The 27,055-nt window shown below is 38.2% G+C and overlaps 1 protein-coding gene across 1 annotated transcript; it reads right to left on the bottom strand.

Annotated features, from left to right (window-relative positions):
• Positions 1-600: 600 nt before the first annotated feature.
• Positions 601-27,055, bottom strand: LOC139743018 (uncharacterized). The gene is made up of 16 exons (XM_071653524.1): positions 26,311-27,055; positions 25,098-25,212; positions 24,262-24,412; positions 22,809-23,023; positions 21,800-22,027; positions 21,420-21,547; positions 15,743-15,860; positions 14,217-14,334; positions 12,500-12,725; positions 10,662-10,874; positions 10,035-10,209; positions 8,395-8,527; positions 6,206-6,384; positions 5,959-6,142; positions 3,982-5,241; positions 601-1,221 (listed from the first exon to the last, which is right to left on the bottom strand). Exons 1-16 carry the CDS (start codon positions 26,537-26,539, stop codon positions 601-603), a joined length of 4,293 nt encoding a protein of 1,430 aa, XP_071509625.1. The 5' UTR covers positions 26,540-27,055.

Below are 27,055 nucleotides of genomic sequence, written 5' to 3'. Positions count from 1 at the left end.
GTATTGCTAAATTTGATATATTCTGAAATTGGCACAGTCAATATTTCAGTAGTCCTGAATAAGAAAAGTGATATTGCTATGCAAACACTATAACTGTGTCATGTCAGTATTCAATAAAAAAAAAATATATATATATATATTTTATCATACGTTACACGCTTGCAGCTATTTTTGATTTTGCATCTGATTGACAAATTGCCCTACATCTACAATTTTGATGCAGTAATTCTTTCATTCATTTGAATATCTTTGATTTTATAGTCACCAGCATGAAAGATGCAGATGAAAAGATGAAAGACATAAAATGATTAGTTTTATACACATTGAAATTGTGACAAACAACATTTGAGACTCGAATAGTAAAAACTAGGTTACCATGAAATAGATTAATGAGTAGCAGATTTCAGTCAAACTTATTTAACAAGTTTGCTGATAAATTAACAAGGTGTATCAAACAACCATTGAACCTGCCTTTACACTTTTTTTTTCATTTCCTGTCTCCAATGTCATCATTTTCTCATTCAAAATGTCAAAATGTACCCTCTGTCCCAGTTTCCAGCTCTTTGCACAGCCTTCTCCCTGTCTAACTATCTGCTAGGATTATAACGGCTGGTTTCCTTTATACTTTCGCCACGCTTTTTGTATGATCTCTGCAGACTTCACAGCCTTCCGGATTTTTTGAACCCTGGTCTTGTTCTCCCTGGCAGCGGAGAGGTATGACTTTTCACCTTCCGTCTCCTTAATTGATCTGACCTTTGAACTCACATCTCTCACCAGGTGCCCACTGAGTGCCAACTCTGAGCCGAGTTCAATGTCAAAGGTCCTGGCATCCACATGTGGTGAAGCTTTGGTTTGGGGTGAAACAGCAGAAGAGAAAGACATGTCAGCGTTACTTTTGAATCCTCTCGATTGTATCTCAGAAACATTTTGGGGCACATGGGAGGAAGTGTCCGAGTGCACGGATGAAATGTCCCATGAGGTCACAGAGGGTGTGCCCCTCACCTCTGATAGATGCTCGTTTTCCCCCTGTCTTAAAATGGACTCTCTCGGCCTTGTCATAGGGTGTGTGTAGGTGCTTGTCCTGGACCATCTGCCATGGAGGGAAGACTGGCTGCTGGTGGATGAGTTTGCTGACCGTGCTGTGGCAGCGGAGTGAGGCTTGTCTGCCAGGTAGCCGAGAAGCTTGGACTTCAGAGCAGTGGTGATGTCTTGATCTTGTTGCTGTACAAACAAGATTGTAGAACAATCAAAAACGTCTCTAAAGTAAGCTGAAACGCCTTAAATCATTTGATGAAGCAAAACAGCATAAATCTCTTTATTTTCTGATGATGAAGAATGACTTCCAGAAAGATACAAAAAATACAGTGCACTCCTGTTAACAATGAGGTCCTTGGGACTGTGGTATTTCTTTCATTATATCACATTTTCATCATACCCATACAGTAGTGTATATAAAGATATATAGATGACAATTTTGGTACCTGAAGTTTTACTTCATTCTAACAAGAATTTTGTCAACCATTATAATGGGAGTGCACTGTATTGAATTATTCATTGCATCACACAGAACAATTTCATTGGCATAATACATCTGTTGTCCTTGTATTAAGAAAGACTAGAAATGTCGCTCTGGCGACTGGTATGCCTCCGCCATAATGCATGATTTTCCCAAAAGGTCTAGATAGTACATGTGGACAATGTGTGATTACATTTTCACAAAATTGGCAAAATATTGAAATGACAAGTTTGTCACAAATGTGTTGAATGTTCACCTTCCTTGACCTAGGTTTAATTGGATGAATAGGAGAGCATGTATCTAGGGATTTAAGGATTTTAACTTGACTTTGACCCATTCATACATTTAGGCATTGAGTAATTTTCAAGGTACAGGTGTGGAGAAAAAGTGCAATTTCTGAATTGAATAGTAAATTGTTACCATTTTCATCTGGCCCTTGACCCTAAAATTCATAAGATAATCACTTTCAGGTAGAACATACATAATATGTACTAAGTTTCAAGATAACTTGAGCCACTTCCGAGATATGGAGAAAAAAGTTAGTTCAGAACTTTCACTTGATCTTTGACCTTTTGACCTTTGAGGCAAAAAAAGAAGAAAAAAAAAAACTTCCAGAGAATTTCTATTAGGTTACACATGCATACACCAAGTGTTAAAAAAAAATAACCCTGCTGGCATTGCATAAATATGAAGGAAATAGTAAAATTTTGAAGTGTTGCACTTGACCTTTGACCCCTGACCTTTGACCCCATGAACTCTACATTCTCTAGATAATCACTTCCAGTCAGTACATGTATATACTATATTCCATAAAGATACCTTGAACAATTTTCCAAGGTACGGAGAAAAAAAAAGAAGTTTTAATATTCTTACTTGACCTTTTGACCTTTGACCTTTGACCTCATGACCCAAACTTTCACCAGAGAATCTTAATTGGGTAATACATGTATACACTAAGTTTCAAGAAAATATCTTCAGGTATTCAATAGATATGGTGGAAATAGTGAAATTTTATGTATTTGACCCTGACCTTTTGACCTTTGACCTTTGACCTCATGACCCAAACTTTCACCAGAGAATCTTAATTGGGTAATACATGTATACACTAAGTTTCAAGAAAATATCTTCAGGCATTCAATAGATATGGTGGAAATAGTGAAATTTGATGTATTTGACCCTGACCTTTTGACCTTTGACCTTTGACCTAATGTCCCAAACTTTCACCAGAGAATCTTAATTGGGTAATACATGTATACACAAAGTTTCAAGAAAATATCTTCAGGCATTCAATAGATATGGTGGAAATAGTGAAATTTTATGTATTTGACCTTGACCTTTTGACCTTTGACCTTGAGCATGTGCACCCAAAAGTTGATAGGCACAACTTCACCCCCTAATACACATACATGCCAAGTTTCATTAGGATACCTCAACAGATTTTGATAGTTACCTTGTCCACAAAATTCATTATGGACGGACGGACGGAAGGACGGAAGGACGGACAACCCGAAAACATAATGCCTCCGGCACCACTTCGTGGCGGAGGCATAAAAAAAACTACAACCCTGAATGTATCTTCATGGCTAACTCAGGGAAAGAGAGGGGAAACAACATCTACACACAATTTTACTTTCGACAAAAACACAGACAAACAAACGTACTTAAAGGGATCATTATAGTTTTGGTTGAGACCTAATTTCAGGTTTCTAACATTTTTTGGTGAGATAATGAGAAACCTCTTATGAAATATGAAAAAGCATGTAATTCTATGAGGAATTCAACATTTATTTGATGAAAATTGGTTTTGAAATGGCTGAGATATCCAAAAAAGGGCGATTCTAATGAAGTGTGGGACCCATACTTTGTTATGATCGCTTTGTTTTACTTTGTTTGTGGATGTTTCAGTCATTCCAAACCCGATTTTCATCAAATAAACTTTGAATTCCTCTTAAAATGGTATGCTCTGTACTATATCATAAGTGTTTTCTTGGTATCTCGCAAAAAGTTAAAAGCACAATTCTCATCTCCACCAATACTGTGCCATCCCTGTAAGTGTATAATTTGGAGATATAAACACTAGATGATTGAATACATCTTACTTCTCTGACCGGACCCTAATTTATCACTGGTCATAAAAGTAACTTTTCAAATGTTGCTGTGACAGCCATAATTTCTTATATCAATTTCTTATATAATCATCTTCACCATGGTAATAATGTCAACAGTATTTGGGCCATCACAGTTGTGATGTCATGTATTTCATCAAATACTTTTGCTACTACAGAAATTATGATAATTGTGTCTCTATAAGTATTACAACAATATTTACTCCAGTAATTATGACAATTATAACGATAGGTTTGACAAGAATACATGGTAGAATGGTCAAATGATTCATATCAATTAATACATCAGTTTTAAAACAAAAAGAAAATGAACAGAATTCCTCGAAAGTTTGGCCTTACCACTTTTTGCATTGGGCTGCTAAAAGAAGAGAGAGTACTTGTCAAGCTCTCTGCCTGTGAATCTCTGCTAGAGTGTCGGTCTTGGTGCAACATGGAGGCCAGTGCTGCATCAAAGGAACCTTGCCCCAGAGAAGACGAGCTGTACCTCAGAGACTCTGCTGCACGAAGGCTCGCAAGACTGTCCGAATGCATGCTCTGGGTTTGAAAGGCACTCTCTGATGTACCAGAGGCTGACGAAATGCTGGCTAGGTCTGACTGTGAGGGCGCTTTCATGTCAGAGTTAACTGAATCAAGATGGCCAGCTGCACGTGTTTCCATTGTTGCAGGTGGAGAGCACTCAATGGCGGTTATGGAAGAACTTGGTTGTGAGGTTCTGTCAGTTTCATAGGCTGGAGAACCATGGAAGACGGGATTGATTACAGGTACTCCTTTCTCCTGAGAAGTGTTTGATGGAACAGTGCCTTCATGCTCATGCATAGCTGTCCAGGAACCAACTTTGGAAGAAATGGAAGAGCTAGAGCGTTGTGGAGTGATGATGGTAGAAGCTGCACTTCTGTTATTTGTTTTGACAAACACGTGGTTTGGTAAACCTGTTCCTGGTACCAACTGCGGATGTGTTGGTGTGCCTTGAGCAGGAGAGGATGTTGATGAATTGTTGTCTAGATCATTGCCATTAGGTAAGGTCAGTTCAGAACTGGACCGGAGAGCATTATCCTTGTCTGGGGTGCTGTGATGATTATCACATTGCCTGTTTTCCTGACTGACTTGTGAAAGAGAAGAGACATCTTTGCCTCTCTCCACTGACCACACCATGTCCGGACTGCCTGGCTGAAATACAGATGGGTCATCTGGTGATGCCGTCCATGAGTCTCCACTTTTCTCCCAAGCAGCCCCTGGGTAGCCACCTTGACTGTTACTGCGTGAATGGGGCATCTGTGACTGGCTTGTCCTCGATCGCGACTGTAGTACGTCACCTTGAGCCCATGCATGCTGCACGTGATCAAAGCGTGGATCCCCCATGCCTGTCACATGATCTGTACATGGCTCCCCCATGCCTGTCACATGATGGCCTGCATTTGCCTCATGATCCACACCTGATGGAGATTGACCTCTCCCATTTCGCTGCTCCTCTCGCTGCAATTGCTGCTGTCTCTTCAGCTGTTCCTTGAAGTGCCTCAGCTTGGACAGCGTTGCCTCTTCCTTCAGAGTGAAGTGCTGCACAAAGTTTGCAATCCTCTCCTTCTGAATCTCCTTCTGAGCCTGAGTCAAAGATAAACAGGGATTCCAAGAATGATCACTAATTCTGTTGCAAAGGTATGAAACTAGTCCAACCCACATCTATCCTTTCCACTAGAACAGAACATATTACACAGTGTCCTCGCTTTTATTCTGATCTCCACATAGCTTGACTTTCTACTTGTTCCCAGCATGCAAGGAATTTTATGGCACATGTAATATTTCTGCCTTAGCGAAGTCCACTATATGTTGAATGGATCTAATATGACCACTCGTCCTCAAAAAAACAAAACAAAACAAAACAAAAGCAGAACAAAACACTCCTTCCAACTGCAATTGCCAGCAAATGCAGTTGCACTTCAAAGACAAACCAAAGCCATAAAATGCCTCACACCTTCCAAACTACAGTCATGTGTATGCAGGTAAGAAATTGATGCAATTCATTGAAATTCAAAGCAGTTAGTACTGAAACTTTTATCTTGTTGGTGGCAAAATGCTGCATATCATATCTCTCAATATGATTTCAGCTCACACGGGATTGATGATTACTAGAGGGATTAGTACAGGCATAAGATGCTATTGTTTTCATGTCCCTGTTCCCTCCGATACGGACTTTACAAAAAGTATAAATTTCAAGACATGTACATCTCAAGACTGTGTGCCAAACTGCAGGAATATGTTTTGTAGTTATCTGCTTGATTGAAATTTCCAACATTTGTGAGTTTCTTTCTCTCTGTATACCTTGTTTTGTTTCTTTTCTTCTGTCTTTAGTATATCCAGCACTCGTTTTGAATCCACCCTCCCGCTCTTGTGTCTGCAGCTCTCCACAATCCTATCAGTCAGGCTTCCTGATTGGCTGGCTGGTGCCTCACCAAGCAGCTGCTCATCTAACAATTGATGTGACTGGCCATTTAAGGTTGGGTGCCTCTTTCCCCCACCAACTCCCCTTGGCGAGGACAGAGATGGTTGGAGAGGAAGAGAGAGTGACTCCATGGTGCCAGGTAAAGGATTGCTGGATTCTGATTGGCTGTCTGGGCCCTCCCTGTCAAATCCTTGCTTTCCATTGGCTGCCTGTCTGGATTTCAAAACCCTCTCCTGAAGTTCCAGGTGGTTCTTTACAATCTCAAGATGTTCTTGAGCTAGCTGGAAGCGCTTCTCGTATTTTGCCTGAGGAGTTAACAAGATCATGAGGCTGCATTACATGGTATCTCTTGGTAGCAAAATGTAGAAATGTGAACAATTCCCTCCCCAACCAAAAATAAGATATTAATTCATTCTCTGATACTCGGGAAACAAAGACAACCAATTACAGTGCTGCTAACAACTGCACATCTAGAAACACACTAGTGTGCAGTAAAAACAAACACAGGAACAACATCAAGAAAAAGCAAATATTCTCTGACAAAATTCATGATTTGGTTTTGAAAAAGAGAAATTACATATAATATGCAAGCTCGATCAAATTCATCAAAAAGCAAAATCTATTGAACACACTTATTTACACATTTTCTTTGTTTAAAAGAGCACAATAGTTAGCAGCTGTACATACATTTGAAATATTGTCGAGGTACCACAGATCATGACTGACCTGATACCTCATATCAGATCATGCTCTTACATATACTAAAGTAAACCTTTCAAGGAATGCCTCTTAATGTGCCAAAAAAGTTTATCACATGATCACATTTTTTCTTTTCTTTTTTTTAAAAATTCCATTAGACATGGAGAGGCATTACACTTTAATGTGCTCAATTTGTTTTCAGCCGATACCAAGGTACAAGTCTTCCACTATCTGATTTATTTTGACATTTTGGATGTAATAAAAGAAACTAGATATATCGCTACGGCTACTGATATGCCTCCGCCATAATGCATGGTTCTCCTAATAGGTCTATAGTACAATGTCTTGACAATGTGTGATGACAGTTTCACACAATTGGCAAAATATTAAAATGACAGGTTTGACACAAATGTGCTGAAAGTTCACTTTCCTAGAACTAGGTTCAATTGGATGAATGATTAAAATGTCAGAGTGCAGGTATTTGGGGAACTGATGATTTTTACTTGACTTTTGACCCTTTTATAAGTTTATGCATTGAGTAATTTTCAAGGTATTGAGAAAAAGTATAATTTCAGTATCAAATGGGAAAATAGCATTATCTAAACCTGGCCTTTGACCTTTGACCTCACAGTTCCAAAGAGAATCACTGTTAGGTTGAACATGCATAAATATGTAAGTTTCATGATGATACCTTGAGTTACTTTCGAGATATGGAGGAAAAAGTGCAATTTAGCACTTTCACTTGACCTTTTACCTTTTGACCTTTGACCTTTTGGCAAGAAACTTCCCCAAAAATATATATTGGGTAATACATGCCATACATCAAGTTTAAAAAAAAAAAAACCTTCAGGCATATTGCATTTTAAGGAAAGTACTTGAGGAGTTGACCTTGACCTTTGACCCCCTGACCTTTGACCCATGACCCCCAACTTCCCTAGATAATCACTGCCCACCGGTACAAGCATATATACTAAGTTCCATGAAGATACCTTGAACCATTTGCGAGATATGGAGAAAAACATGAAATTTCAATTTTTTTTTCTTCACAAAATAACCTATGACCTTTGACCTTTGACCCTGTGACCCTAAAATCCACACAAAGTATTATCCCCCAAGGATATACCCTCATACCAAGTTTGATGTAAAACCACCATACGGTTCTTGAGATATCGACAAAAACAAAACGGGACGGACGGACGTACGGACGGACGGACGGACGGACGGACGGACGACCCGAAAACATAATGCCTCCGGCCACTTCGTTGCGGAGGCATAAAAATCATAATACACATCATTAACAGACTTGTAACTGCTAAGGGTAATACCTACAGCTGAGTTGCAATACCAAGCATAGATGGTAAAGTGACATGACGAATGACTGTTTTCAACATGCAAAAAATAAATTATGTGTTCTGCATCAAAAAACATCTTGATTTAACAACCATTGTGGCTTGTATCATGTAAAGACTTGATCATTGTTGCAGTGATGTGAGGACATGGATTTCAATTCATTCACAGCATAGAGTGGCTTTGCTCCAGCGGGAGGAAAATACCCTTGCAAAACACAAGCCTTGTGTGACCGCCACAACTTACAATATTGAGGAATTTATACTTACTAGTCTCTTTGCCAGTTGTTTCTCAGCAATCTTCTCAGCAGTGATCTGTTCCCGGCTAGCTTTGCACTCTCTCAGTCTCTGCACCAATGCACTCTGCTTCTCCAGATGGTCTGTTGTCATGCCGATCTTGCCCCTGCACAGAAGATTCAATCTAGCATGAATGTGTTTTCTGTACAGTACTTTCATGTGTGCTCATTTTTTGCACTTCTAGCTTATCAAACACACTATGAAAAACTGAGGTGAGGGGTGGATATGAAATGGAAAGTATCCCAATCTAACAGACATATGCACATGATATACAACATATCCCGTACATAGATGCCGAGTAGATAATTTGCACGTCCATACTACTTATATACAGACATACAGACATGCCTGTATGTATAAAACGTGAACATTTAAACATGCATGTACACATGAATAAATATATATAACAGTACACACATATGTACGTTCATACATACACCCTCCAGAAGCAGTAAACCTGGTACAGATTTCTGGAGGTCTTGAAAATCACATGGGCAAATAATACCTGCTTTCACCTTCAAAAGAAGGGTTTCAGCTGTCATTTGCTTGAAATTACAGATTTGAGTCAACATTTGTCAAAACCACGCTTTCATCCACGTATAAAATTTTATCAACTGACTGAAATTATGGCCTTTGTAGCACATTTGTCAGAATTATGCCTTCACCCATGCTGGAACGTGATGTCCTTCTGAGCTGGACTGTGGACCAGAAACAAAGACTGTGCAGCCCAATCTCTACATGGACTTTCTAATCTGTACCTAGGGAAATTTCAAGGGCTGACTTAACAGAGATCCCTGATGGCATTTTCTAACTGCTGCTGCTTCAGTATGGTCTTAAAGGTATTGTCTACCACTGGGAGCAGTGATTTAACAAATGTTTGAGTTATCACATTTGATGCATATGTGTAGGTCAGTTGTATCTCAAAACATTCTACCACATAAATATTTGGCAATAAAGCCCGAAATACATGTATAAGGAGAAAGTACTAATTTTCTTGACAAATGATAACTGTGGACGGTTTATTCTAGAAACAATTTTATTATAGCTATTGTTTGCATTTTATATATCTAACAATACTTAAAGGGACTGTACAGTACTGGTTGAGGTGGGGATTCATGTTTTGAACATTCCTAAGTGAGATAATGAAAAGCCTCTTATGAAATATGAAAGAGCATGTAATTTTAAGAAGGATTCAACATTTATTTGATGAAAATTGGTTTTCAAATGGCTGAGATATCCCAAAAAGTGCTAATAATAAAAGGCGACATGCCACAACTTTATTAGGATCTCTTTGTTTCACCTTGTTTTTGGATATCTCAGCCATTTCAAAACCGATTTTCATCAAATAAACTTTTGATACCCCTTAGAATTGCATGCTCTTTGACATCTTATAGAGTGGTTTCTGAATATCTCACAAAACGTTAAAAGCTAAATCGTCACCTCGACCAGAACTGTTACACACCCTTTAACATTGATTAAAAGTGATTAACATTTTTACATTGATTCTTTCTATCCCTAACTCACATTTCAGAACTATTTTGAAGCACTAAATCTGGGTTTTTGTTTCATCTGCAAATGGCAAATTATGCCTAATCTTCCAAGGGCTTGCTTACCCAAGATCCCTGATAGCATTCTCCAACTGCTGCTGCTTCAGTATGGTCTTAAACTCCATCAGGTCTCTCTTCTGCTGTTTCTGCTCTGCGATGCGGGACTGCACGCTCCGGCCCAGCCATGAGATGTCCTTGTCACGCTTCTTTTCAAATGGACTCTTGTATGCCTTGGATGACCCTTTAACAATAATAACAGCAAAATAAAGAGAAAAATACAGTATTTCATCTAAAATGTAAGGTTTGCATACTTAGAAAATTAGTAACAGTCAAATGTAATTTGTTATGTCATGAAAATGAGCTGTACATGTACTTTATTTTGTGAATTTATGGCTGACCCACAGAAAATTTTCACCACGTGAGCAGAAGCTCTGAGCAGAAGCTCATTAGAAACTGTGTGAAAAACTGCATGAAAATATACAAATTCGGTGCACAGTACGAACTGCATAACGGTCTATCATTTTCACTATTATTATATAATTATTGTTAATAGTTTTGCTATTATGATCAGTAATATTGTCATTGTTATCATTATTAATACATTCATGCCAAGATTTAGAGATTTCTCTTTTCCTCTGCTACTACTTTGATGCTTCAATTGCATCTGATTCATACCCACAATGCAACACTAACCATTTAACCTGGGCTTCCCTTTCACTGCCGTAACCTCTGGGGGTTGCTCAGTCTCCTGACCTTTGACATCTGACCTCTCTGCCGAGCCGGTCTGCCCTTCACGTTGCAGGAAACCAAGGGTGGGGTTGTACTTCTGGTGGTAGGCATAGGATCTGATGATCATATCCCTCAGGAGCTTCAGGCATTCTCTGAATCGCGAGAAATCTGAGATGCCTGGTGAGGGAGAGAGAATTAGTGAAAGAATGAGATCGTGAGAGGTGGGGGAGGCTAGTAATTATGGGATGTGATCAATAACTGCACACTTTTCAGTGCAAAATCAATTTAAAGGACAAGTTCACCTTCATAAACATAAGGATTGAGAGAATGCAGCAATATTAGTAGAACACATCAGTGAAAGTTTGAGGAAAATTGGACAATCGATGCAAAAGTTATGAATTTTTCAAATTTTTGTGTTGGAACCGCTGTATGAGGAGACTACTATAGCTTATGAGTCATATGCGTACAACAGTATAAAGAAAATGTAAAGAAAATTTAACATATTTTCACTTTTTTCGCATAACAAAAGAACACTTGACTTGCCTCTTTCTAAGGGCAGGGGGAATAATATTACCCATAACATATGTCGGTAACGAGTCAAGGGAATGTGTACTTTTTTCAAAAGATGAAATTTTGTGAAAATCTCTTTATATTTTCCTTATATTGTTGTACGCATGTGACATCTAAGTTATTCATACACTGCAGTAGTCTTCTCATCCAGCGGTTACTGCACAAAAACTTCAAAAATTCATAACTTTTGAACGGATTGTTCGATTTTCCTCAAACTTTCAATGATGTGTTCTACTAATATTGCTACATTCTCTCAATCCTTATGTTTATGAAGGTGGACTTGTCCTTTAAGCACATCAGAGATCCCTATATATCTGTATCTAAGTCATCATGTGAGCACATTGGATTGCTAGCTACAGTGAGAAACATGCCTAGAAGTGGGACCCACGTAACCAAAGATGCTGTGGAACTGCATGGCTACTGACAGTCACAAGCAGTGGCAAAATCTTATTAAATCAAGCTTCTTCCAGACTTATTCAACTTGAACAATTTGTGGTGAAGTGAAGTGCCTGTTTTATTTTTCTGTGGAAATACATGCAGCTTTGCTATGTCAAATGGTTGAATATTGCTTGAAAGAAGCCACATGAATACCACCTCATCTGCCAAAGGTTCTATGCTATGCCGGTTCATAGTATTTCATCATCTTTGTATATACAAGCAAAATCAACTGCAAGAAAAGACAGAGATAAAATACGACAAGAATGGACATACTTTACAATTAAAAAAAAAAAAAAAAAACATATTAGAGAAGAGTAAATAAAGTTGCATATTCAAGACACAGAGCATTCATATTGACTGGAGCATAAAAGATGAACGGAAAAAAAGAGAGCAAGAAAAGATGTAAATGCGTCTGCAATGAGGCATACAGGAGCTTCAATAAAGCAGGGTAGAGGGGGTAAAAAGCTCACATAATCACAAAGCTGGAAAAAAAAATCAGAAAAGCATCACAGAGGTATAAATGGCATGGAGATGATTTGACAAATAGACAGACAATACAGCATCATAATCATAAAGATAGAGAAGGAGACCTCACACCCACAGTGATGATCGAGGTAGAAAAACAGATTGTTGGTAGATGTCGAAGCCGGTGAGATAGTGAAAGAATCAGATGAATGTATGGTAGATGAAATATCTAAAACTGACAAATATATGCACATGTGTATGAGTATATTGCATGGATTGATAGAAGACATAAATATATGAAGATGAATGATGTACTGTGTATTACACACCTGCTGCTACTGGGTCTTTAATCTTCCCACTCACATAGCCTTGCACAAGCCTGGCACACAGATGCCTGCCCTCTCTGTTAAGTCCACTCCCATTGGCTGGAGCCAGAGGGGCAGGGGGATAATCAGCCAATGAGGTGGGCTGATGCATGCGTGGCGATGAAGTGTGAGATGGGTGTGGAGGTTCTGGATGAGACAGGCTGTCTTGGTGGTAATTGGGATGAATACTCTTTGTGTGGCTTGAGTGTGATGACTGCAATGAATGAAATAAACTGACATGAATCCACACCAATCATTCAATCACCACAACCCACCACCACAATTTAACCCACTGCTCACTGCAATGAATGAAATAAACGGACATACATATGGGTCATTCAATCACCACAATCCACCACCACAAATTGACTCACTACATGCTGTGCAGAAACACAAGGCTGACAGGCTAATATTATGAATGCAAAATATGAGTAGTGCAGGGGCCCAGTTAGCATGTACCACATTGTGGCCTGTTGCTCTTTGTTCTTTGAACCTTAAAGCACAAACCCTGAAGCACATAATCTCTTACTAACCATGATATACATTTCATGAAATCACAATGTTAATGAGCAGTTTTTCAGTATATCCTTTCTACCTATTCAAACTGTATAATATTTAACTAGTTGAAGTCATAATTACGATATTTTAAAGTTCCATAAGCATAGAAACTTATGTACACCTCCTGGGATGGGTGGCAATGATGAAACAAACAGGAAAGGGCAGATTGTGTGTAAGTACACTACAGAAAGGCTTCAATATGTAATGACCTTAGGATAGTAATGAAAGTTGAACCTGACGTGAAATGCATTAAAAACTGATAGGCACTGCATCACTCCTTGTGATGGTTACTACAGATGATGCTACTATAGATTTTCAACTCTGCCTGAAGATCACATATCATTCATTATAACATCGAGGGATATCTATTTCCATCATGCTCTTTCGGAACGAGTATGCCTGTTATGCTCTAGCGATGACCATACAGTGGGTGCAATCATACTTTTTCTGCTTTCTGTTTGTATACACTCATTCTTTTCAAAGACTGCAAACTAGATGAACTGCTGTTTAAAAGCTCCCCTCTCTTCACTGCTCAAATATCCCATCAGTTGCACTTTATGTTTACCACTATTGCAGGAAAGGTAACGACAGTCAACCTTGCCAAAGTCAAATCTATTTGGACTGAAGAAATAGCTTCAACTTAGAGAAAATTTGACTTATGAGGAATTGGAATATCAATAAAATATAAAGAGAAGAGGACTTGGAAAGACCTTTGAATTAGGCAATTTTTCAACTTATGCAAGGTCGACTTTTAAAAGCAAAGTTGACTGTATTACATAATAAGGGAGGACTATAAACCTATTCATTTTTCTAGATCTCACTGGGATGCCATCAAGTTATATGTAAATGTATGGACAATGAAAAAACAATGACATCAAATCAAATGTAAACAAAATTGCAGGGAGAAATTAGAGAGGTTTATGTTGACCTGGCAGTGCATGCATGACGATGGGACAGTTCTAAGGGCAAATAAAGCAAACTCCATCGACCATACACACAGCTGGAAATGAATATGATAAGCTGCCATTCTGGAGAGATGCTGGCAATTTGCATGACCAAAAAAAAACAACAAAAAAAGAGATCTGAAAATGGAGGGACTACCCCATCACGTCCACAGACATACCTGTGTTGCTTGGTCCTCAGCTAGTCTCCTTTTCAGTCTGTTTATTTCGTCCTCCAAAGTGACAATTTTTTTCCGTAGTTTTGCAATGACCGTCTTATCATCGACGATCTCATTACGACTGGGAGAAATAAGTTTAGTTTCCACATTGTTGTTGTGGTGGTGGGGGTGGGGGTAGAAAAAGAAAAGAAAAGAGCACAAATATTACTTAAATGTGCTACATGTATCGCTCCTTGATTCATGTACCAGTATATTAAAACATACATACAGAAAAACAACATAGAAACTGCAGTTTTGTTCAGGACCAAATGGCACAATGTCATATCATTGGAAAGGTTATCAAACATTTCAAATCAGAACACAGAGACTTCATGAAGTGTTCTGCACTATATCAACTTTAAGTGCTTTGATAACACTAGTATGGCATAGTAAGTGCAAATTAAGGCGCTACAAATGAACACGGAAGCTAAACTATTGATACTTATGGTAGTATTTATATGTGTTTGTGTCCCATACTGTTTTCCAACTTCACCCTGCAATTTCAATACAGATGCAACTAAAACTAACTGACAGGTTGTGTTTTACTGATCATCATAGTGCCTATATCTTATCGCCAACATAAGAGTAACAGGTGATCAACAGGATCTTGAGTGTTAGGCACAGTCCTGAAATGAGTACATTACATGGGTCAGTCAAATACTGGCCAGCAAATTGGATGAATATGACCTTATGATAGCTGACCATCTGCAATATTCTCCCATGGGTAAAATATTCCTTGGCATGTTCTCTGGCGGAATATTCCAAGTGAACAAAACTTAATCAAGGGAAGCAGTGCTCAATGAAATTACGGCATGCACGAGGCATAAAGACAACAAAGCATATATTTGTCCACTACCAACTAGCTGTGGGCTTCTTGGTGACAGCTGCAAAAATGGCTATCATGGAAAATTTCCTTTGAAGGTACAGTTGACTCCTGTTATAGGGACGTCCTCAGGACCAGCAGTTTCCCTTTGTTATATCGAAATTTTGTCATAGCCAAACAAATGAAGTATGTAAAGACATATAGTTGATAATTTTAGACCTGGATTTTCACTTTGTTGTAACAAAAATTTCATTATAACTGTGTTTGTTATGATGGGAGTGCATTGCATACATCACACTCAAGTACTTAAACTAACCCGCATACCATTGATACTAGATGATAACTTTTGTTGTTGGAAGTGTATACAGACTATGACTATACTACCTTCAGGGTTTGAAAAGCTATTTCACGGAGCTAAAAGGTACCTAACCTCATCTTGGGGATTCACCCTTTCTGTGCCAGGGACTTTGGATAGTGTATACAACAATATGGAGTTTTCTGTGGCAATCAGCACTCAGAGCTTTCAAAGTGTTAAGAAAAAAATCCCTCAACAGAAGTTAAAATCCTTCAGATGGGTCATTCGTTGGGTTCCCTCCCACCCAAGTCATCATCAATCATTGATAAAGTAACATGACTGAAGTAACATGACCAAAGTCACATGACTGACCTGATCTTGTTCTGAATGGCAGCCACTCTCATGGCAAATCGACAGGTTGACAGGGACTCGCTCATGTTGATGTCCTCTGCCGATATTGTCGCTACCATCGCTGTCAAGCAGTTACCACCTTGACACAAAAAAAGGGGAAAAAGCAAATAAAATAGAAATAAAATGATATGAAACAAAGTAGACTTGAGCAAAGCAAAGTTTTGAAAGATGGAATACAGTATAATCTGGGTACCTTTTTCACACATCTATGAGCAATGATCACCTTACTAAGTAGAGTTGGTGCTCGAGTCTCACTATGATTATAATTACAAGGAAACGCTGATAAAAACAACAACAAAAACTGATAATGATATATTAAAGATGGTTGCCTGTTGCATACATGATGCAAAACGGACAAGCAAAAGAATAAAAACATATACATATAAATGCATGATCATACACAGAAAAAAAAAAATATGTAAAGATGAGTAGTACACAATTTGGTTAAACCATACACTTACATGCAAAGAAATCTTAACCCCCTGAGGATGAGTTAATTTGACTGTAACACACAATTCCCATCGACACTTGCCCAAGAACCCAGATACACAAACTACAGAACCATAAATTATATATAAAGAATTTACTAGATGGAAAGACATAAAGTTCAACAACATACCAATGCAAAACAAAAGAGAGAACAAAAACTTCAAATAGGGCAAGTATAATACAAGATGGTTATTTCTTTGACTCATGGAACATAATAATTGACAGAAAAAAAACCTTTGAAAAATGAAACACATGTTTGCTTATACTTCCTCCCCACATGAAACAAATTTGATCAATTTACCAAATTAAATAGCCCCTACACCAAGTTGTAATTATTCAAAGTGCAAATTCATCACATGATAAGTTGACTAACAACATGACAATTATGAAATTTTGATCTACTAAACAACAGGACACATGTGAGGTAATAACATCACTTTATCTAATGTGGATGTGGGTTCGTGCCTGTTGTCACAATTCCATGACATCACATACTGAACATTTAAAATCCCACATCCTTCTACATGTAATTTAGTATTCATATGCACTTAAACATGTATACATTGAATGACTTTTCACTTATAAGGTGAATGCAATATAAGGGGGTTATCTTTGCTTTTATCTGAAGCAAAATTTACCCTCCCCCCCCAAAAAAAAAAAAAAAATCCTATAATATACACTATAAATACTACCGATACTGAAATACGAAACAAAATTGTTAATACCTCCTCACCAATAAGCCAAGATCACAAATAAAGAAAAATACACTAACCTTTCAAAATGGAAAATACAATACAATTGGTCACCATCTTAACAACCAAAGCAAACATGACCAATACAACAACAAAAAATCATTCACAGATAAAATACATTACACTTTGATTACTTCACCAATTCACAAGTCACCAGTTGACAAAAAAAAAAAAAAAACGCCTTTGAAAGAAAGGAAATACAAGCAATAAATGCCTACTAAACAAAGGTAGCAAAGATAACATTATCAAAGATAACACCAACCATTGTAAAGGGAATACCATGCAAGCTTGTTACCTCCTTGACACATGAAGCACATTTGAAAAACACAAAATAATGAAAAAAGTTGTAGTTGAGAAATTATGAACACAACCCAGTTCTCTTTTGTGAAAACTTCTGTACCCATATTTTACACAGATCATCATTCTTTTTAATCCAAAGCATACCATCAGCTACTGATTTTCATGGATTTCTACAAAGTGTGACCTGTCTTGAAAAACGATTGCACTGTGCCAAATGCTGCAGCTGTAATTTACAAACCTTTATGTATAGATTTCTATTAATTCCAATCCATCATTCAGTTCAAAATGACCACAAAACAAAACAAAAAATATAACAACATATATTCAAATTTATAAATAGTTTCAACCGAGGATTCAGTAGCAACTTATTCTACCCACCTGCATTACACTTCAACACTTTGAATCCAGTTTGTATTCTGGTACTCTAGCTGGTAGTAAGAGACAACTTTGTGATAAAGGTATGCATTCAATTTGAATAAGGTCTGTCTTTCAGTTGATTAACTTGGATGATGCACCGAGACATGAAGATTCAACAATCCCATATGATGATCACAATGATGAAAAGGAGGTCAGGATCATCTTTATTCATTCCCATAATCAAATACCATGATATAACAGACACTTGTGATGTTTGACCTTACACAGCACGCTGCAATGGCAAATCATGCAGTCATGGCACTTACGACATAAATTATGGCAAGTTTTTGTGATTTGTTCAACAGTCTGCTGTATGCAATTATGACTATGATGTAGCTGCACATTTCACCTTTTTTGGTAGCCTGGTGTAGGAGTGTAACATAACAAAATGCATGATTATTTTACTATTTCTTGGTGGTTTGTGGGCTCATGGCAAATTGTCACAGTAAAACTTCAGGTGAAGCTCAAAAAACTCAATTATGGTGCAGCAATTCTCTGTGAATATTTTGGGTGGCTTTTGACACAGATGCCTTGGAAATTTCATCAAACTGTCACAATTTTTCAATGTTTTGATTTTTCTCTGGCAGTGTGTATAGTCAAGGCGCTAATTCCTGTAAGAGGCCTAATTAAGGAGTTCGTTCAACCCACCCCGCAGAAAAGGTTTGACCAGACAAGGTGGTAGATGGGACCTCTATGAACATCCCCAGGTAGTATGTGGTTCCAAATTGTGGTGTCAGTAGAATTTTACTGGCCACTTTTCATCATGATTTGTTGGAACAAACGTAAAAGAGTCTGCGCACGCCAAGACTATTACACGCACCACTAGCACTGCTACAGGCGCCAGTGCCAGTGCTGCGTGTAGTAGTCTTAGCGCGCATATACTTTTTCTTCGATAAACAAGGGTTTTGCCACCAAACTAACTTTTCACGGCAAGCTGGGTTCGGTGTAGTGTAGTTTCTAGCCGTTTTTATTTCGTCTTTATTTCAAGAGTTCAAGCAAGCCGAGTGAGAGCGCATACCCGGTGATTGTGACGACCGAATCGCAATCACTGGGTGTGTGCTCTCACTCCACTTAGCGCAATATATACAGCGGGCTTCTGCATAATAAACAAACTGCAACTCAGAGAAATAAAGACAAAAAACGGCTAGAAATTAAGACTAGGGTCGGTAAACGCTTGTCGCTATTTGGGGCACTGAAAACGACAAACTCACACAGTTTTTGCATTTATTTCATGAAGAATTCATCAAAACTGCATAAAACTATGTATGTATATGTTGCTAGAGATGTCATCCATACAGTGGGATTCATTGTAAGTTATGATATTGTGCATGGTTACCATGGTAACCGGATGCCTAAAGGTGACTGGTAACCCCCAAAATGCCTCCTGCTGCTGCAAACATTGTTGTTGTTTTTTAATCTTATAGATGCAATAAAAAAAATATACGATTTTTTTATTGATTTTCGTTAAAAAAGTTTTCCCTGTTGCCATGGCAACCAGTATTATCCAATCAGAATTTAGTTGTCAATAACTTGAAAACTAAAGTCCATAATTTCAAAAAGCTCAATAAGCATGTCCTTCCCTCTGCATAAAGTGTACGACATCAGGTATATGTGAAGAATATTTTGAAGCATTCTCAAGTTACAGCAAACTTTGCAAGCAGAGGCATAATAAACGGCCACTGAAAGAAAGATATCATTTTCGAATAGTAAAATACATGAAAAAGTTGCATCCGTCGTACTTTCAACACAAATTTGACTTCAAAGCATAGGCAAATGTATATAGTTTTTAATAATGTATGGACACAAATTTCCCTTAAAAATAAGATGAATACAGAAAGCAAAGCCAATATTCTATAGTAGCTCTTTCGAGTATTTACAGAGCGATGGTTATTCAAAACAATCCTGGAAAAGAGCAGAGGAAAGCAATTGATTGTTTATGTTCTTAAAGGAAGTTTATTCAAGAATACCGATAAATTCCTTTCTAAAGAAGGAATATACATGTGCGCTGGATTATCCATCAAAGAATTAAGTGTACTTTTGTGTTCGTTAACTATTGTAATATATATATATATATATATATATATATATATATATATATATATATATATATATAAAATGAAATATCATGATATGTAAATCTTATTCAAAACGTGCAGTAATGAATTAATGCTGAGGAGAGAATGAGGGAAAAATCTTGGGCGTTTTTTCCCTTTTTATCCAGACTAATTTTACAGTGTAGAACTCATCTACAATGAGTGATGTGCACGAAAGGCAAAAGAAACAAACCTGTCTAAATTCCAGATATTTTTGGGAGTTACCAATCACCTGTTGGCATCCGGTTACCATGGTAACCATGCACAATATCATACCTTACAATGTATCCCATTGTATTGCTGACATCTCTAGCAACATGCACATATATAGTTTCAAGGCATTTCAATGAATCCTTTGTGAAATAAATGCAAAAACTGTGATAATTTTGTCATTTTCAGTGCCCCAATAGCGACAAGCGTTACCGACATTAGTCTTAATTTCTAGCTGTTTTTATTTCGAATTTATTTCTCTGAGTTACAGCTTGTGTATTGTGCAGAAGCCCGCTGTATTGCGCTAAGCCGAGTGAGGTTGCATGCTCAATGATTGCCACAAAAAACGTTTCGGGCGTCACAATTGCTGGGTATGCACTCTCACTTGGCTTGCTTCAACTCGGAGAAATAAAGACGAAATAAAAACGTCTGGAAACTACACTACACCGACTCCAGCTTAGCGTGAAAAGTTAGTTTGCAGGCAAAAACCGATGTTTGTCGCGGAAAAAGTCTTTGTACGCTAAGACTATAACACGCACCACTGGCATTGGCGCCTGAAGCAGTGCTAGTGGTACGTGTAGTAGTCTTAGTGCGCGCAGACGCTTCCTTGAAGAATATGGTCATGTCGCAACTAAAATGGCCTGTAAAATTTCATTGATACCACAATTTGATATCACATACTACCTAGGGGTGTTCCAGAGGGTCCAACCGACCACCCCATGCAGTCAAACCTTTTCTGCGGGGTGGGTTGAACGAAGTCATTTTTTCTGGGTCGCTGAGCCTGGACTAGTATGGCCCTATCCACAGTTAGTGTCTGCAGGACACACCATTACTGAATGGCAAAAAAAAAAAAAGAACAGAAAAAAAAAGGAGAAATGCAGTTTGATGAGGACAAGACAGCAAGACTTAATCATGCCTCAAGTATTCGCCGAGGAACATGATTCAAGAGCTTGATACAAGGACAAAATTTGAGCTAAGTGATGAATTTGTCTCTGACGAAAAAAAAAAAAAAAATGAGACGGTGACCCAATGGTAAGCTTGATCAGTGGTGTTAGTGTCAGTATCAGTAAGTGTCTGTGGTGTTAGTGTCAGTATCAGTAAGTGTCTGTGGTGTTAGTGTCAGTATCAGTAAGTGTCTGTGGTGTTAGTGTCAGTATCAGTAAGTGTCTGTGGTGTTAGTGTCAGTATCAGTAAGTGTCTGTGGTGTTAGTGTCGGTATCAGTAAGTGTCTGTGGTGTTTGTGTCAGTATCAGTAAGTGTCTGTGGTGTTTGTGTCAGTATCAGTAAGTGTCTGTGGTGTTAGTGTCAGTATCAGTAAGTGTCTGTGGTGTTAGCGTCAGTATCAGTGAGTGTCTGAGGTGTCCACATATTCCTCACCTAAACTGTCACGGAGAACCATGGTCAAGAGGGAGTTGCGGTAGGGAATGTGTCGGGGGATTCCCCTGTCTCCGACTGTCATGGACCTCTGGTAGGGCAAGGAGCGAACACTGGCAGCACTGCTGACCCTAGAGAGGGGAAAATGGAAGACTTGTGAAAATACCAAAAGAGATAATCATTATTTATCCCTCTCCCCCATTTTCATTTTAAGAAAAATTCTTGGCACATATGTAATGCCTCACATTGATAATGAAAAGAAGTTTTTATGCCGCTTACTATACTTTTGTACTTCACAATAATGTGACATGGTGGCAATTAATACCAATATGTTTGGAACTAGAAAGATGATAGAGAGGGGGTACATAATTGCAGCAACCTGCCTCTTGGTTCTGACTGGGCCCGCACTCTGTGCTCTTCGCCTGGCCCCGCCCACCGCTCTGCCCATAACCACGCCAGTCCTACTCTTGCCCCCTTGCAGGGCGATGATGACCCCTTCCAGGTGGTGGAGCGAGAGATTGATGGACTTCGCCTCGTGCAGCCGCTGACCGGCAATCTTGGTCTTGGCCACTCGTTCCGAGCCTGCTAGATCCACCAGATGCAGTTTGGACCTGGACAAAACAATTTTTAGCATTTATTTTTATTCAATACTATCGAACAAAAAAAAATACACATGGTAAGATAAAGTACATATGCACAAACATGTGAAATATAATCAGGCAGAAGGCATGGCAGGCATCTGTTAATGGGAGAGGATGCAGTCCAGATTGAGGGCGAGTTCAGTTCTTAGGGTCTCCTGTATAATCAATGTCTGATGATACTCTCAAATTAACTTTGGCAGGTTTAAAACATGTAATTTCTATGAATTCCAATTTTATGAATTACAATTTTTACAAGTTTAATATTTCAAAGTTGAAAAACTCCTCATTGTGAGATGTAGCTAAAAAAAAAAAAAAAATCTTTTCTCACACTTGTCTCCTGCCTTTGTGTTCAAAGTCATATTTGATATCATATCTTTGCTAAATATTGCCAGTTTGTATCAGATAACCATTTTTAAGCATGCATGACACTGATGTGTTTTGATTGGTCATTATTGCTCTTTCAAAGGATAAAAATGGCTATACAAGAAATTGATCAACACTATCTTGGGAACAATATCCACATGTATGACCACGCATTCCAAAATGTATGGTAGGTTACAAACGTATACTGCAACAACTCAGACTATCATATTTCACAAATATCAGTCATTTTAAAACTTCACAGCTTATGATATGCATGATTATGATAGTGATGAAACAAATGCAAAACTGACAAAAATGCTTAATATCTGACATTTAAGAACAACTGTGACTTTACTAAGACACTGGCATGATGTGGATCTTCACCCACTTGGTAACTGTGGTGGCACCCTTTGCCCGTGCCTTGAGGTAGATGGTGAAGACTGCATGGGAGCGGGAGGATCTCTGGTTCATTGGTGTCTCGGCAACCTTCCTGGTAGCCTGGCCCTGGAGGAGGAGAGACTGAGCCACCCTCTCATCAGCAGCAAGATGTACAGACAGGTTCCTCACAAGGCAGGAGTCATTGGGGCCATCGGTGACCGTCACCTAGGCAACCACATGAAAGAGAGAGAGAGAAATATTTGCTGAATATTTTGCAAATTTCATGAGTCTGGTGCTATTTGTGAATTTATAAACATCCATCAGTTTTAATTCTGATCTCGGCATGAATGTCATGTGCACACTTACATTTCTCCCTTCAGAGTTATACTCCACAAGCGCGAATTCAATCACTCGTGAAATTGTTGGAAAATCCTGATTCACACAAAATTAGACTCGCTAAATATGTTGTATACAGTTTGTGATATGTCATAGGTTCAGGCTCAAAAGCTGTTGAAAATGCAAACAGGAAGTTATTTCAGAAAAAGAAAGTGCTGAAAATGGAGACTGATGAAAAAAAAAAAGAAGGTTGATATCACAACTTCATCTTGTCTGCCTTGTAAGATTGTTGGTTTTGTACATGCTAGAAATGTAACTTGAAAATGAGTTTAAGTGGCATCATCATGACATAATTATGACTGCTGATAGTAATTATGTATTGATCTATATGTGATGTCTGATTTCAATGAAATTTTTTGGGGAAAAGAAAGGATTCTGATAGATTAAGATGTAATGATTACTATTTCTCTTTTATAAACATTGATTTAAAACAAAACAGATGTATGTAAAATGAAAAACTATGTTTCATCAAGGTTTCTTACTCTTTACTTAAAAAACTCTGTATTTGCCGGTTCTCCTTTTGCATCAATAACTTAGGTGATTTTTTTTTTTCCTCAATCAATATGAGTTTACCTCATGGCTAGCTTTCTTAAACCCTGCCAGTGATAGCTAGGTTGCTTTAAATAAAATGTAATAGTCTACCCTGTTACATACTCAATGTCTGAGGAATTTCAAAAAGATACCAAGGATGATATTAAAGAAATTTAAGTACTGTATTCAGGCATCAATAAAACAGGTGATAGATTATGATAATTACCAGCAAAAAGTTCTGAAGATACTGATTTAAAAAAAATAAAACACAACATCAATAAATGCAACTCACTGTGTTAGCAAAAAGTGCTGCAAACAATTATAATAATTACAAAAAGTAATGATAACACATGAAGAGAGAAACTGCCACCACTGTTTTTTGTCTTTGGGTTTTGCTATAGAAACTGGCACATATTCCCCATCTCATTTTATTTAATATCATTTCACTTACTTCCTCATCTCTTTTGGAAATTCGGCAACAGGTAGTACAAAATGGATCAGAGTGCAAACTGGGTGTACAGTTGCAGATGACATACCTTTGGTAGATGAGTGACCACATTACCAGGCCTTGTGGTTGGGTTCAAGAGGTCATAGCCCACCTCCTGGTAGATTTCAAGATAGGAGACCTTGACAGTAAGTTCATCAAACTCCTTACTCTCCAGTGATTTGTAAACCTTTGAAAGTGCCCTGTGAAAGAAAACAAAAAATACAGATCATGAGTGAGATATATATAAAGAGAAATAAAAAACTCTATCTCTCAGACAGGAGAATAATATAAAGGTGATCTATCACTTGGTCTACCCCCACTTCGTCTAATAACCATTTAGTTTCAACCCACATGGTCTAATCCCATTTCGTCTACAACCAGTTTGTCAATACATTTAGTCCAATTACCACTTAGCCTCATTACCAGTTGATCTACTTCCAGATGGGCTATGCCCATTTCGTCTAATACCCACAGTTTATTAGACTGTATAGACTGTATTCTGTATAGGTGCATCAAAGATATAGTATAGTTTATGACAACACTACAGCCATAAAGCTGAAGTCATCCACAAACATAGACTAAAAAGTAGACTGCTCACCTCTAATTGCTTGAGTTGCATGAACTATTGATAAAATAACTGTATGTGTCAGTGATCCTTTCTGTCCCAGGGACTTTGGACAGTGTGTACAATGCTATGGGTTTTTTTTGTGTCAAATGGCACTCAAAGTACACAACGGCTTAAAGATAAAAGCTAAAAGAAATTGTCAAATAACAGCAACACCTTGAATTGTTGAGAAAGAAATGCACGCAGGGGAAAACAGAAAATTATAAACATGGCAAATGAAGTAAAAAATCACGACTTGACAAAAAGAAAACCAAGTGTACCTTGGCGCTAAACCTCTGTCCGAGTACGACTTGGCTCCACCCTCAATGGTGTATGTCTTCCCAGATCCTGTTTGTCCGTAGGCGAAGATTGTGCCATTATATCCAGAGAGAAACCCTGAACGAAGTGCAAGGTTAAAGATTATCAGTATACTGCCCAAGATCAATAGATATTGTACCAACAAAACATTAGCTTAATGCTAGCACAAGCCCTTGACATTATGATAGAAAAAGAAATTTATGGACATGATTACATTTCCTGAGAAAAAGGAGCAGTGATTTATTTCTGAGGATTTTGGCTTTCTTTCTTTTAGCTCCCAATAATTCATCAATTGTAATCTTTCACAGAGTTTGTGCCTGGTAAGCACAATTTCAGAATGCAAAGGGACAGTAATGGCAAGTAGAAATTGTTAAATGTGAAATGTTTTCATTAAACAACAACACTAGTAGGATTAAAACCATGTCATCATCCACTCGATTCAGGGTAAACAAATGAAATAACTATATTTAAGATGATTACAGCTACCATTTGCAGCTGCAAATGAAATATAATGTAAATAATGAATATGATATTGCATATTATAGCAACTGAATGCAATATTTATGGCGATGAAAACCATTGACTGACTGTAAAAGCCCTCCCAAAAATTGAAAAGCTTTTACTTGTACAATGGAGCAGAATCAGACGGACAGAATGGTTGAGGTTTCAGCAAAATAAAGCATTTAATGAGAAGGTTATGGTACAGTAAAGTTTCACATGCTTCAAAATTCAACATATTTTTCCACTTTTCTAGCATGTGAGAGCACTTGACTTATCTCTTTCAAAAAGCAGGAGAACATAATATTAACACTAACATATTTAATGTCAGTAACTAGTCAATGGAATGTGTACTTTTCATGGAAAATTCAATTTAATGAAATTCAGAAATTTTGGGGAATTCTCCCTATGATTTCTTGATATTGTTGTCCATAATGCCATAATGAACTAGGGATAGTAGTCTTCTTATCCAGCAATGATGGTACCAAAAGTTTAAAAATTCATAACTTTTGAATCGATCGTATAATTTTCCTCATATTTTCACGGGTCAATGTGTTTTATTGATAGTGCTGTTTTTACTCAATCCACATTTACCTTCTTCTTGGGTTTGTGTTTCCTTTGTACCCCTGCCCCTCCCCCCCCCCCCCCCCATCCATCCATAATCAACCACCATCTTACCTTCCACAATATGTGAAGCCACAAGGTCAAATACTTCATTTTGAGAGGCTGTCGGACCAAACACTCCCGAGAATCCAAAGTTGTGGGTCAGGGTTGATGACCGGTCCCTTATCTGACCACATGGCGGAGGCTCAGGGATGCTAATGCTGACATTGGTAGTCTCATAATCCAGGTGTTTGGATGGGTTACTGGTGGGCTTGATGCGCGCATAAGTTTTAATCTGAGCCATGGCATCTGGTTCTCAGCTTTCAAACTGCAAATGCCAATGAAGCGGTAGCAACTCACCTCAAGCAAAGCCACATACTCGTACAGTCTTGAACTTCCAGCTGCTTTGAATTGATCATACGCTATCACAAAACTCCTGTCTCAGATTTCTTCCATTTCCTAAAGTGTAAGAAATCATACCGTTCTATCAAAAAGGATCACCGGTTACAGTGTAATTCGATATGAGCTGCTGACATGACAGATCCATCTGTACCACAATGAAAATAGGATTTACATTCACATAGATTCGGGGTAATTCAAATCTCTCAAGCTAACTCAGCTCAGCCACCGTAGACTGCTGATTCAAAATATGTTTTCCCAAAGTGAGTCCACCCTCTGCCGCCACCTCCAGTTAAACTCCGCTTGGGGTCTTTTGATAAAGGAACACTAGACCATCTACCAAGTATCAATTAGTGAAGTACCAAGTACCAAGCAGTATAGCCCGACCAGATGCCGTGTCGCATTGTGTGCAGCGACAGAG

This window comes from Diadema antillarum, unplaced genomic scaffold, assembly GCF_040938485.1.
Source record: "Diadema antillarum isolate AM-2024a unplaced genomic scaffold, OU_Dant_1.0 seq00001042_RagTag, whole genome shotgun sequence".
In the NCBI taxonomy this organism is placed as follows: Eukaryota; Metazoa; Echinodermata; class Echinoidea; order Diadematoida; family Diadematidae; genus Diadema; species Diadema antillarum.
Note: the sequence above shows the minus strand (reverse complement) of the source record. Positions and strands in the feature narration are given on the sequence as shown.